The following is a 13,621-nucleotide window of genomic DNA, read 5'->3' as shown; positions in this document are numbered from 1 at the left end:
ATGAAAAGATAAGCAACAGGATGGGAGAAAATACTGGCCAAGCACATAGCTGACAAAAAACTAGCATTTAGAATATATAAAGAACTCCCCAAACTCAAAATTTTTAAAAAGACAATCCAGTAAGAAAATGGGTAAGAGACATGAAGAGACATTCCACTGAAGATGATATACTAATGGCAAATAAGCATATTCTTAACATCCATTCATTAGCCATCGGAGATAATGCAAAGTAAAACCAGAGTAATACCACTACACACCTATCAGAATGACTAAAATAAAAAATAGTGACAATATCAACTACTGGTATGGATGCAGAGAAACCAAATCACATACATTGTTGATGGGATATAAAATGACACAATCACTCTGGAAAACAGTTTGGCAGTTTCTCAAAAGCCAAAGTATTCAGCTACCGTACAACCCAGCAGTTGCATTCCTGGACATTTATCACAAAGAAATGGAAATTTGTGTTTACACATAAACTTGTATATGAATGTATATAGCAATTTTATTCCTAATAGCCCCAAACTAGAAACAATCCTGATGTTGTTCAGTGGGTGAATGGTGAAACAAGCTGAAGTATATCCATACCACGGAATACTACTCAGCAATAAAAGTGAATGTACTATTGGTTTACATAACAACTTGGATCAATCTCCAAAGAATTATGCTGACTGAAAAAAGCCAATCCCAAAAGGTTCCATTTATATACTGTTATTTATGTAACATTTTTGAAATGCCAAAATTATAGGAATAGGTTAAAGCAGTTGTCAGGGATTAAAGAGGGGATGGAGGAGGAGGAAATGGGTGTGGTTATAAAAGGACAGCATGAGGATGGTGGTAGGATGTTCTGTATCCTGCTTGTATCAATGTCAGTGTCCTAACTGTGATACTGTACTGTAATTTTTAAGATATTACCATTGGAGGAAATCAGGTATCAGGTACAGAGGATCTCTGTATTATGTCCTATAATTTCATGTGAATCTAAAGTTACCTGAAAATGAAAAGTTTAGGTAAAGAAAAATGAATAAAGTGGAAGGTATCTTTTGGTGAAATAAGGGAGACTGAGGTAGAAAATGTATTTCATAAGTCTTTTAAATACCATAATAAATTTTGGATTTAATTCTCTAGATAATAAGGAAAAAATTCTTGTTTGTGGGTGTAGCACAAAGTAAATGAATAGAAAATTACTCTAGTCACAATGGAAAGAACAAATTGTCTTACATATACAATTATGGATTAAACAGTATTTTACAAATATAAAATATCTTAATGTTTGGCAATTATGTTTTAAAAAAGCAAAGCCTTAAAAGTAGAATTGGATTGCCAATATAGTAATACTTTTAAAAGTAACAGCATTATGAAATTTCCTGAAATAGTCCCTTTAGTGTATAGAGGTTAAATCCTAAAACTGATAATATTATTGGTAGTTGGTATTATTAGTATTTGGCACATATTGATAGATATGCTTCCTTTCTAGATATGGGTTAATACCTTGGTGTTGTTTGTAAGTACATTGTTTGGATCTCTGATTGTGCTTTCCCACTGGGGCAACATTATAAATGATGGCTGTATTTCTGAGTCAATTAGATCTATTTGAGAATCTGAAGACAGTTTGGACCATCTCCTCAGATAAATGGACCATCCACCTACTTTTTCATCCAATAGGGTTCACAAACCATCTGCGACATATCTCTGAATTCCAGGTTTAAGAAGCCCTATCAGAAGAAAAGTTTCAGAATATCTCTATATAATTAATTTTAAGTGTGATATGTCATCAACCAAAAACAACTACCTAATGAGCATCTATTTGCTTGCACAGTACCTATGGCAACCACACATGGGATACAAAAAGTATTTTTAAAATGGCCCATATTTCATAAGACTTATGATCAAAAGCAAGCTGTATTTATGAAAGGATTAATTATTGGAAGTGTCAGAATGAGAATAGGATAGTTCCTGCTTTTAGATGAAAGCATTACAAGGCTTTCGTAAGTTACCTCAAGAAGACATTTTGGTAACCAATGTACCATTGTCTCTTTATTTATATAATTTTTTTCAATTGCAATTGACATACAATATTATATTAATTTCAGGTGTACAACAGAATGATTACACGCTGATCGCCCTAATACCATTACCTCTTTTGGACATGGGAGTATGAGAGGGAAAATAGAATTCTTTATAAATAAATATCACAAAAGTAGCAAAATGAGAATGGAAAATTGAGACTATCTGGATTGATTAAAAAACATATTCAGACTTCATGCTGAGCCATCGGGATAATGCAATGAAAAGACACAGTCCCTACACTCATAGAGTTTTAAGAGGAATAAATTGTTCAGGAATAGAATGAAGAGTAGCTAACTCTGGTTTGGAGTATGCAAAAAAAAAAAAAGGATTTATAATGTAGGTTGCATAGAGTATACTTGCTGTACTGAAAAATAAAATTGACCTTGAGCAAGTTTCCTAATCTTTTTGAGCCTCAGGGGGCTCATTTCTATAGTGGAAATAATAATGGATAATATAATAAGGTATTAGGTTCAGAGCCTGGCAGTTGGTAGTTACTGCTATTATTGATTTGAATGGAACTAATGAATGACTAGATTACGATACTCAAAAATGAAGAAGCAGGATAATAGCAGATGCAGCACAAGTGTCAGAAAGCAAGATGGACATTCTTTTATGTTTAAGACAGACAGTAGGGAGACTAGCCTAGTATAAAAAATTGTATTGGGAGGTAGTATGTGTAATTGCAAGCAAGTATAATACCTTTAAGAGAAATTGCTACTGTTTTACTATTTTCTTGATTAGCCTCAAGTAGTTCTTTTGTTGTTGTTAACATGACAGCAGTTTTTATATGGGGCAGTCTTATAATAGTAAAACTTTGCTTACCAACTTTTATTTACTCATTACTTTTTCAGAGATTGGAAACGCTTATGCTGTTTTGAGCAATCCAGAAAAACGAAAACAGTATGACCTGACAGGCAGTGAAGAACAAGCGTGTAATCACCAAAACAATGGTAGATTTAATTTCCACAGAGGTTGTGAAGCTGATATAACCCCAGAAGACCTGTTTAATATATTCTTTGGTGGTGGATTTCCTTCAGGTATTTTAATACTAATTATAAAATATAATATTTTATGAAACTAGAGATTCTCACCTCTGGTTAGGCTATTTAGGTCTTCATTTAGAGCTTTATCTACCTTCTTCCTTTCATTTCTTATAGTATTATTATCCTGTGATGGTTTTTTATGAAGGTAGAAGAAAAATGTTAGACTTACTACTTTTACTATAAGTATGCCTTTTTCCTAGAACATATTTTAATTAAGAAAATAAAAAGAAATGATCAGTACAGACATTCTGTATTTTGTATAAAGCTGAAGAAAGGATGTGTATGTTAGAAATCCAGTGGCAATGTCTCAGTTAGGTGCTATTACAGCCATGGGTGACTATCTGACATAGATTTTCTGGAGTTCTTAGTAGATAGTCTATTAATAATATTGTAGATTACTGATTTGGATGATGTATGTGGAGGTACTTTCTACTGAAATATTAAAATGTCTGGTTTATAGGTTATATAAAAAGTGAGTTTTTAAAATTACATTGAGATAAAAATAATTGCTTGAACTAGGCTATCAAAGTAAAATACTGTAGAGGTACTAGCGAATAGATTTTGTAGTACCAGCATAAGTATTAAACTCTGCTTACATTTACTGTGAGTTGTTCGTATGGAAATTTTTTTTTTTTTTTTAAGAGCAGCTCCTTTAAGGTGTTTAAAATTATAGCTCCAACCTCATTTACATTTCCTTAAGATGCTAAGTTAAACGGAGAATCTTTATGAACGTAGCAATATAATTTGGCTGAGTGGACCCATATGAATATTATTGAGAAAGATTGTGGTCATTGATAGGGCGTTTTGTAAAGAATCCTTGAACGAAAGAGATTGCATAAGTACAAATTAATGATTGAAAATATAATCTGTATTTTGACTTATTAGATTACACAATTACCTCTCACAGAAAAATTATTCAGAGTAATAATAATTTTGACTACAGATAAGCTAGGAACAATCAGAAACCTTTCAGGTAATAGTGAATTTTCTGATAGTTGACTCACAGTTCTTTTGCTTTTATAGCATAGTTTTGTCAGTGGTAACCATTTCTGGTTGGTCACCTTATTTGAAAAACTTCAGTGTCCATCAGCAAGAGAATATTTGAATAAATTGTGGTCCACATATACTATAGTATATTCTACAGCTGTTTTTTCAAAAATAAATTAGATCACTGTCTTTTGATTTTTTCGAAATATATGTGATACAGTGATAAATGAAGAAAGCAGAGTTTCAGAGTAATGATCCAAGGTTTGTAAAAGCAATGAACCACAACAAAAGTCCTCTATGTATACAGCATTAGGGAGGAACGCATATTCAAGTTTTCATAAAGAAAGAACTTCTACTTTGCTTTAAAGGAAGCAAAGTCTGGGAAGGATCATTCCTGTTTCCATCTACCCTTCCATCACAAGAGAAGGCAATAGGCATCCACTTCTCAAACATGCATTATTTTAGTAATTAAAAAAATTAAAGAAAATGAAAAACTAGTTTATTTATAAAAGAAAGTATAATTTTTAGTCGTAACTGCCCTCCCTGATCTAACCTTGCATTTAATATTTTAGGTAATGTACATTCATTTTCTAATGGACGAGCTGGTTACAGCCATCAGCACCAACATCGACACAGTGGCCATGAGAGAGAAGAAGAAAGAGGAGATGTATGTTCATGATATGATTAGAAATGATATAATGGCAAATGTCAGCTTAGGAAAAGCAATTAGATTGTCTGAAAATAGGGCAAGCTGTGTTAAAAGGAAGTAATGAGTTTTCTCTTAACAGAATTGTTCAGTAGAGACTAGAATATCCCTTAGGGATACTGGGGAAGCAGGGGTAGAAGTCACAGTGGGGGAAGTTTGGGCAATATGACACCTTCAAATTTGGTATTCTGTGATTCTAGTGACAATAGCCTATACAGTATGTTTTGAAGGTAACTTCTTACTGTTGGTCCTAAAGAATTTAGAATTTATATTAAAAACTTAAATAGGATGTAACTTTCAACTTGTTCTAATGCAGTTATACCTAAATGCACACAGCAATTAAATTATGTACAGTAGAAAGGTAAGTGGAAACAGTACTAGACTGGAAATGAAAAGGACTGGGCCACCACTCTGCCACTCATCAGCTTCCATATTCCACCCTCAAATCCAAAGTAAAAGTTCTGCAACATGATGCCTATTGATAGTCTCTGTGTGTAAGAAAAGGAGAACTCATCTGTCAAATGAGATCAGGTTGTATCAGTGTTTTCTAAGTCAGGATCATTAGGTGAAGCACTGGGAAAGCTGTATTTTTGAGTCACCCCAGGAAGTTGGTGTATTCAGGCAGATTTGAAAGCACTGAACTGAATGATCTCAAATGTCCTTTCTGCCTCTAAAAATGTATGACAATTTATTGATAACTACACTTATATTACAATTTGTTATTCTTTGGTGATTTTTTTATAGGGAGGTTTTTCTGTGTTTATCCAGCTGATGCCCATTATTGTATTGATTCTCGTGTCATTACTAAGCCAGTTGATGGTCTCTAATCCTCCATATTCCTTATATCCCAGATCGTAAGTAGCTAAGTGAAGTTTTGCAAAAAAGAAATGTTGTTGTTTCTTATCTGGCTTTCTCTAAAGGGTCTTGTGCTGTTCTAAACTTTTAAGTGCCAAATCTTCTATTACTACAAATGTATCAGATTTTAAAATGTCTAATTTTTAAAATAGTTACTCAAGTGATAAATTTATATTGTTAGTTTATATCAGTTCCACTGTGGATAAAGACAGAAGTATTCTGTCCTATATTTGAACTTGATAGCAATTTAATGTAATAGGTAATGTGTTGACAAAAAATGTGTCAACACAAAAATGTGTTAAAGACAAAAAAAATACTTTAAAAGACAAAAATAGAATTGTCATTGATTTATATAGATTTATGTTATTATGTCACTCTTCTGTTTATAAAATATTGACTAAATAAAAACAAATATTTCTTTCTGTTATATTTTTGCACTATATATTTTTGCACTATATACTATATACTTTATATATAAGAAGGCAGGACATAAAATAAATTTAATGCAGCATCCATTGTAGAAAACTTTAGTGTAATACAATGAACATATAGGAAATTTTGTAAAATCATACTGCCAGGAAATTTTGTAGAATCATACTGCCAGTATTAGAAACATATTGGTCTAAAACTAAGAAATAACTTTTATTTCTTCCAAATAAGATTTTTGTTAACTAGAAATTGAGAGAACTTACAAGAACTTATAAGAACATAGTGTATTAAAATACGATTACTTTTTTATGACACGAATGATAGTGGTCAGCAGTTTGAGACCATGTAAATAAATGATTACCAATAATAACTTTTTAATTATTTTTAATTGTTTTTGTTAGTTTGGTCTATAGTAGCAGATCAGAATGTACTATTTTAATTAAAAAAATAATGATCAAGCATTTCTTTTACAGTGGTTCAGGGCAGACTATTAAAATGCAGACCGAAAACTTGGGTGTCGTTTATTATGTCAACAAGGACTTTAAAAATGAATATAAAGGAATATTATTGCAAAAGGTAGAAAAGAGTGTGGAAGAAGATTATTTGACTAACATTAGAAATAACTGCTGGAAAGAAAGACAACAGAGTAAGTTTATAAAATGTTTAACATTTAAAAAACTTATTCAGAGTCTTGGAAATTAATTACTGTGCATTTCCCTACTCAAGGAATGTTCTAGAATTGCCTAGCACATAATTGGAGCTCAATACTTAAGTGAGAAAGTATATTTTAATGTATAGGTGGCCTATACTATAACAATATTTGACACATAGCAAGGTAGTAAATGGCATTTGTGTTATTGTTATGAATAACTATTTGGTTGAATAAGAGAATATACCATCATTGGGACAATTGGTGAAATTTGAATGTGGACTACATATTAGATGTCATTGTTAAATTTCTGAATTTGAAAATTGTGTTGTGGTTACATAAAAATGCACTTGTTCTTGAGAAAAACATGCTGAAGTAATTAAGAATGAAAGGTCATGAGATCTGTAACTTACTCTCAAATGGTTCTGCAAAATAATAACCACCACAACAATAATAACAGCCCTTGTAGAGAGAGCTAAAGCAAATTTTACTAAATGTGAAGAATTGATCAATCAAGGTAAAGGGTTCTAGGGTGTTTATTGTAGTAGTTTTCATTTTTGTGTAGGTTGAAATTTTCAAAATGAAATTCAACAAATTCAGCATATCTATAGCTTAGTGGTTTTGAATGAAGATGGAAGTGCGAGGGACTCAGCTCAGTATAACAATCCATTGATTGAATGTTTCACTGGTTGATTAGAATAAGATCATCTTGTTTTATAAATGTCATTAAAAAGATTATTGGCCAATGTATACTCTTTTCCCAGGGTTTTTCTGTTTTGGAATCACTTCTAATGCTTATATCCAGATTGGTAAAATAGGTGTGTTATAAAATACAAATAGTAATTTGAGGTAATGGAAGGGCGATTAGGCTGGCAGTTCGAGATTTGGATTGGAATCTAGACTCTGCCATTCACTAAGCCTGTGAACTTTGGTTTATCTACCTCATTTGGTATAAGAATCAGATCGAAGTGCTTCATTAGTAAATAAAAGGGGTGGAGTGATTTTTATTGACTGAATAAAGATCGTTTCTAAAGATCTTTACCAATAGAATACACTCTTATTTTTGAATATATTTTGTTTGTGGTTCTGACTGATGTCCTCTACTTTCGTCACTGTTTTCCAGAAAGTAACCAATTATTTTTCCTTTTTGGTTACATCTTCTTTAAGTATGCCACCCCTTAGAAGTGTTAACAAACGGTGAAGTGGCTGACAGTAACAGGAAAAAATAACGAAAACTTCCCTGAAGAATATTTGATTTCTAGTTCATTTATTTTTCTTTAGTGATGCTCTCCATATACTGAAGAAGCCTCAGAAGTACTTGCTTGCTGAATGTCACTACTATGATTGTAGAGGAAGCTCTTTTTCTCATTTGTTTTCCTTCAGTAAGGCCATTATATAACTTTTGAATTCAAGCAAACTCAGAACAAGATTTCAAAATTTTCTACTTCTAAGTCTTGGCATAATTAAATAATATGAAGCCTTAGCAAAGGGTCACAGCACAATCAGTAGCAGTAGTAAAGAGCATATGATATCTTTAGGATAAGGAGTCAAGGTGACGCTTTAGAGCAGTAGTCTTTAAACCATTGGAGACATGAGTGGAAGGAAGGAGTTGTAGGACTCTATCCTTGTTTCTGATCTGAAGCAGCTCTGTGCTTGTTTATATGCGAGGCTTCCAAATGGCTTTTAGGAGTTGCATTTGGATTTCTTTCTTTCTTAAAAAAAGTTCAGTAAGGTAAATATATTGAAAGGCTTCTATGAAACAACATCATTTGGGTTTAAACAAATAGGTGACCTAAATTACTGTTCACTTAGCAAAATATTTTTGTTTGTTAATAGAAGGAGATATGCACTATGCAGCCAAAGTGTACCGTGATGATCGACTCCGAAGGAAGGCCGATGCCTTGAGCATGGACAACTGTAAAGAACTGGAGCGGCTGACCAGTATTTATAGAGGAGGATGACCTGGAATTTTATTTGTATCTTTTAGCATACTCTTCATTTTTTCTGTGAGTTTAGTTTCATCATGAGAGCTAAAGAAAAAGATTTGACGTAAAAACTAAACTGAATATTTGGTCCCTGAAATCTTGGACTGTTTATGATCTACTGACTCCTTTAAATAGTAAGAAACTGAAAACTAAAATTAATATTTTAGTTATACTTCTGCAATTATTTTCAGTTTAAAAGCTCATATGATTACTAACTAAAAATGTCTCGAGAAAGGATTATCACAGCTATAGAGGTTTCCAATTTTAGTGATTCTCCATTTTTCCCCTTGTCATGTAAATATTTATGGAATGATCACTTTGTGTACATACAGGTTATTGCTTTTTTATTTAAATTCTTTTAGTGTTTAGCTCCATGAGACACACTTCAGTTTAAATTGATGGAATAAATGTTCTATGACAAAATTACATTTTCCTTGTCAGATATCGAATGTGTGGAGTTTAAAACAATGAAACTTTTTCAAAAAGAAAAGAAAAAACAAAAGCTCTTTAACTTTGTATAAAATCTTGTAGCATTATCTGCTTAGAGGGGATTGATATTTTTAATAGTGCCATTATATTCCAAACTATATATCGAGATAAATGAACTGGTGTAGAGTATCAGTTTGCTATTTATTTAGTTTTATGAATGGCTAAGCCATGTGTAGAAATGAAATGCTATACAGATAAATTTTAAAGAAAATATGAGGAAATGGCTGTTAGATATTAAAGAGTCTTCAGCAGTAAATTGCAGTTACGTCATTTGCAATTCCAATAATTAAAACGCCCCCAAATGTTCATATATATGTGTCTTTGAAGGCTGCTAAAATTTATGAAGAGGACCTACCTGTTTTTCCCCCATGGAAATTTGTTGTTTCTTCTTAGTAATCATTTAATCAGGATCCAAAAGTAAATGGGTTCTTCTACAAATACATAATAAGAAAAATTACTACTTTGCTTTGTGCCTTTTAACCTGATTGCCGACTCTTAAACACGTAAGTAGATTACAGCACTTATTTGATCAAAGCATGATCTGTTTGGCCACATGCAACAGTGAGCAGAAATATAGCAACAGGTAGAATAGTGATTTATAGCAAGTTATTCTTACAAAATTCTGAGCTAAAATCTGTTCACCACTGAATAATTCAATTAATCCTGTAGGAATAAGCTCTTTATAGTTAAATCCATAATATAAAATTGAAAAGTCCGCTGGAAATTGAAGTTTTTGGTGCCTGTATATTGGGTATGAAACTTTTATTTCTAATCTTCTATGTTCAACAGTTGTAATATTTCAATGATTTTTGTTTCATACTCAGTTAATGGGACATGAACACATCTTTGGTAGTTTTTTTGTGTGTGAGAGAATGCTAGAGTGGCAGTGTTCGTTTGTTTAAAGATTTTTTTTCTGAATGTAGTTAAGTTAAACATCTGTTGAAACTTAAAATGAGCATTCTTTGAAAAATGTTCTCTTGTATCCCTTTTCCAGACGAGTCAGTAGAAATACCTGATTGAATTAGTAGGTTGAACTAAACAACGTCCTGTCCTAGGAAAACTGGACAGCTTAACCAACTTTCTTTTAGAAATACTACCTTTAAAAAAACAGCAGTGCTTAAAAGAAAATACAATTTTAAATATTCTCTTGAGCCTGTGGAACGAATTTTTTAAAAAGGTCATAGCCTTCTAATTAACTTTGAATTTCCATGTTCATCAGAAAACTTATAAAAATTTAAGTGAAAAATTTCATCCATTCATTTTTCCATTTTAATGGGAAATTTACACGATTGTGGTTGATTCTTACATGACTTGAACTCTTGCTGACTGATTCTTTTTCCCTTAACCCTGCCTTTAAGGGGATAGATGAAGTTACCAAATTAAGTGAAGTTATGTTATAAAGTCATACATGGCTTTTGGACAGTATTATATTTCAGTTGCATTGCTGCATTCCATTTCATTTTATAAAATGTTCGGGGAAATGTGTTTGATAAAATAAAAATTTCAGACACTTGTGGGAAATGACTGATTGAGTGCCTAACAATTTAAGCTACATATAGAGTATTCACGTAAAGATTAAGTTCTTAGTGTCACCTATATTATGCTGTAAAGGCCAACAAGTGTGTTAGAATTTTGGGTTAATTCTACAAAGTAAGAAGACTATAGCTATCTTAAGATGTAAGATTTTCATGTTTGCTACTCCTAAATCCCAACATTTTGTCTCCTTATTTTTAGCTATATAAGCTTTGCAATTTCAATTGAAAACTTGTACTGTTCATTTTAATCATTGCCCTCACTCTTTTAAGTATTGCTTTACTTGTTTCTCTTACAGGTATTTTAGAAGTTTGGCAGCAATTACATTTATGAATGCTTTACATTTTTATCCCTTTTTATACATACACATAAACATTATTGTCCTTGTGAGGATTTGGGGAAAAATAGTACCATTTCTTCTCCTTTTTTTGATTTCTTAGTTCCCAAATAGACTGGTGCTACTAAGTTTCAGAATTTATTGTGATCAAATCTGATAATTTAATTCTCATCAATGAAAAATTTCAAATTATAATCCATCTAATAAGTGAAAACAATATATTTTGGAAACAGATTTCATTTGAATGCTTAAGTAAGTATTTGTTTCATAATCGTTAATGCTTATTTATGATTTGCAAGGATTTGCTAGAGAAAAGAAAGTCCTTAAGGCATATATATGCCGGTGCATTAAGCCACTCTGCTTTTGTGTCAGCTCAGGTGTTACAGGAACAGTAATGTGGAATTCCAGCCCTTTACTGTAATTGCACTTTCATATTTACATTTTCATCCTGTTAAATCTTGTTACAGTAGTATGTAAAATAGTTACCAAGAGAAATGATTAACATCTTGATTTCCCTTTGTTGACATGTAATCTTTTTAAATGCAGTTGTTACTTAACAAATGTGACATATTAATATTATTTAATAGTATATTCCTACATATTCATAAAAAACAAATTAATCTCCCGCCTGTATTAAGGCAGTGAAATATTTCTTGATATTGGCCTGAAGACCAAATGAGCCATCTTTCCATTTAAATAAGTATTTTATAAAAGGACCAAATGGTTCAGAAGGAGAATTTGTGCATTTATTTAGCTTCCCCATATGAAGCTTAGGGTTAGTATTACCCATATTACTATCTACATCCTGAGTGGAGTAAACTAAAAGGACATTCATAATCTTTTTTCTTACCTGAACAGAAAAACTTCCAAAAATGAACAATAAATCAGAATTTTAATCTTTACTAAATAGGTGAAAAAAAAGTGTCTAATGGCCACATTGTACTACTGCCTAGTTAAAATCCATAAAATTCTCTAAACCAGTACAAAAGAAAACAGTCATCTGATAATAACTTCCAAATTTTTAATTCTAATTTTTAATTCCAAAGAAAAAGTGGGTAGAATGAAGAGCTTCAAGGAATTTTTAATAATCTGGCAGGCAACACAGTCCTGGAATTCAGACATTCTTTTTGGTTTCATTACTATTAAATAGATACTTTCATAAAAGTGGAAACATTTTCCCTCAAAACATTATTCAAAACATACTCCTTATATTAAGGATTGTGTAACCACATTTTTTTGTAAATTCCGTGTGTCACTTTTTCCTGTTGGTACGTGATCCCTTATTTAATTTTAATATCTGCTGGTTTTGGGGCCAATAGATTTGTGAATATTCTGTGGATGTGTCCATGTATAGCTGTACATATATATTTTTTTTCCAGCTATTACCTCAAATGTGTGATTGTTTAATATACACGACACTATGTTTGCACAGAGCAGGGCTTCCATTAGCAGTGAAGATATATACATGTATATGGGGTTTTTTTATTTTGTTTTGTAAGGAGGGCGCAGCTCACAGTGGCCCATGCAGGGATTGAACTGGCAAACTTGGTGTTATTAGCACCACGCTCTAACCGACTGTGCTAACCGGCTACCCCAGCAATGGATATTCTTATTTCTAACTTTGAAAATCTGTCCACAGAATTTCATTGGTGTGAATTTTTCCTGTTGATATTTTTCATATTTTAAAACAGAGGTTCCTATTATAAGGCCCATACTTCAAATATAATTGTACCTTTCTGTATCTAGCAATCTGGCAATATGTAGGGGTAAGAAGTGTTTATTGAAATGTCTTAGTTTAGTACGGTATGTTACTATTGAAAATTGGAATTACTGGTTGCCAGACTGTCTAGTAACTGTGTAACAGATGACACTCGGCATAAATGAGAACAAGTCTCATTCACTTTAGCACAGGAATTGGGACATTCCAATCTGATATTCTATTTTGCCATTTCAGAGCGTCACTAACATATGGATTTTTCAGTAACATTGGAGTATTTTAAGAATCAATTTCAAAATGAATTCTTTTTGAGTTGGGTGACTATGCCAATGAGAAGAAACTCACGCATTAACATTTTATAATTTATTTGTATTAAGAAATGCTTCTTACCTATTTTTTGTTTTGTTTTTCTGTTTGTTTTTTGGTTTTGGATTGCTAAATAAAGACTTTCCATTTAAAGTTTAAATCATGTGTTTTTCAAAGCTGCAGGTAATTTTCAAGCTGTGATGGAATTTTAATGGAAGCCTTGTATAAGTTAAATGCAGTGAAACTGGTAAAGGAAATCTTAACTTTATTTGTCTCTAGTGCATTCAAGATTATATAATTAGATTTAAAAATGAAATGTCTGATTTGTAAAATATTTAATGTTATATCAGACTTATATAAAATAAAATTTTCTGTGTGAGAACTCTGTTAAAGAAAATGAATTTGATTTTTAATGAATGTTCTGCTGAATAATTTATGAATTTTTGTCTTTCAGTCTCTGCAGTTTATCTCAATATAGGAATAAAAAGGTCTCTTCTCACTGTAAAGGATTT

At 31.8% G+C, this 13,621-nt stretch overlaps 1 protein-coding gene across 4 annotated transcripts in view; it reads left to right on the top strand.

The window, feature by feature from the left end:
• Positions 1-13,491, top strand: part of DNAJB14 (DnaJ heat shock protein family (Hsp40) member B14) — a 47,108-nt gene extending 33,617 nt beyond the window's left edge. For all 4 annotated transcript variants that reach the window (XM_019757669.3, XM_019757666.3, XM_019757667.3 and 1 more), the window contains 5 exons: positions 2,925-3,110; positions 4,676-4,770; positions 5,554-5,663; positions 6,567-6,739; positions 8,579-13,491. In XM_019757669.3, the coding sequence (XP_019613228.1) occupies positions 2,925-3,110; positions 4,676-4,770; positions 5,554-5,663; positions 6,567-6,739; positions 8,579-8,703 (689 nt within the window). In that variant the 3' untranslated portion in view covers positions 8,704-13,491. The remainder of the gene's footprint in view (positions 1-2,924; positions 3,111-4,675; positions 4,771-5,553; positions 5,664-6,566; positions 6,740-8,578) is intronic.
• Positions 13,492-13,621: the final 130 nt, after the last annotated feature.

Source organism: Rhinolophus sinicus, chromosome 1, assembly GCF_057876585.1.
Source record: "Rhinolophus sinicus isolate RSI-liver-muscle chromosome 1, RSI-T2T, whole genome shotgun sequence".
NCBI lineage: Eukaryota > Metazoa > Chordata > Mammalia > Chiroptera > Rhinolophidae > Rhinolophus > Rhinolophus sinicus.
The sequence above is the reverse complement of the archived record's forward strand: the minus strand, read 5'-3'. Positions and strand labels throughout refer to the sequence as shown.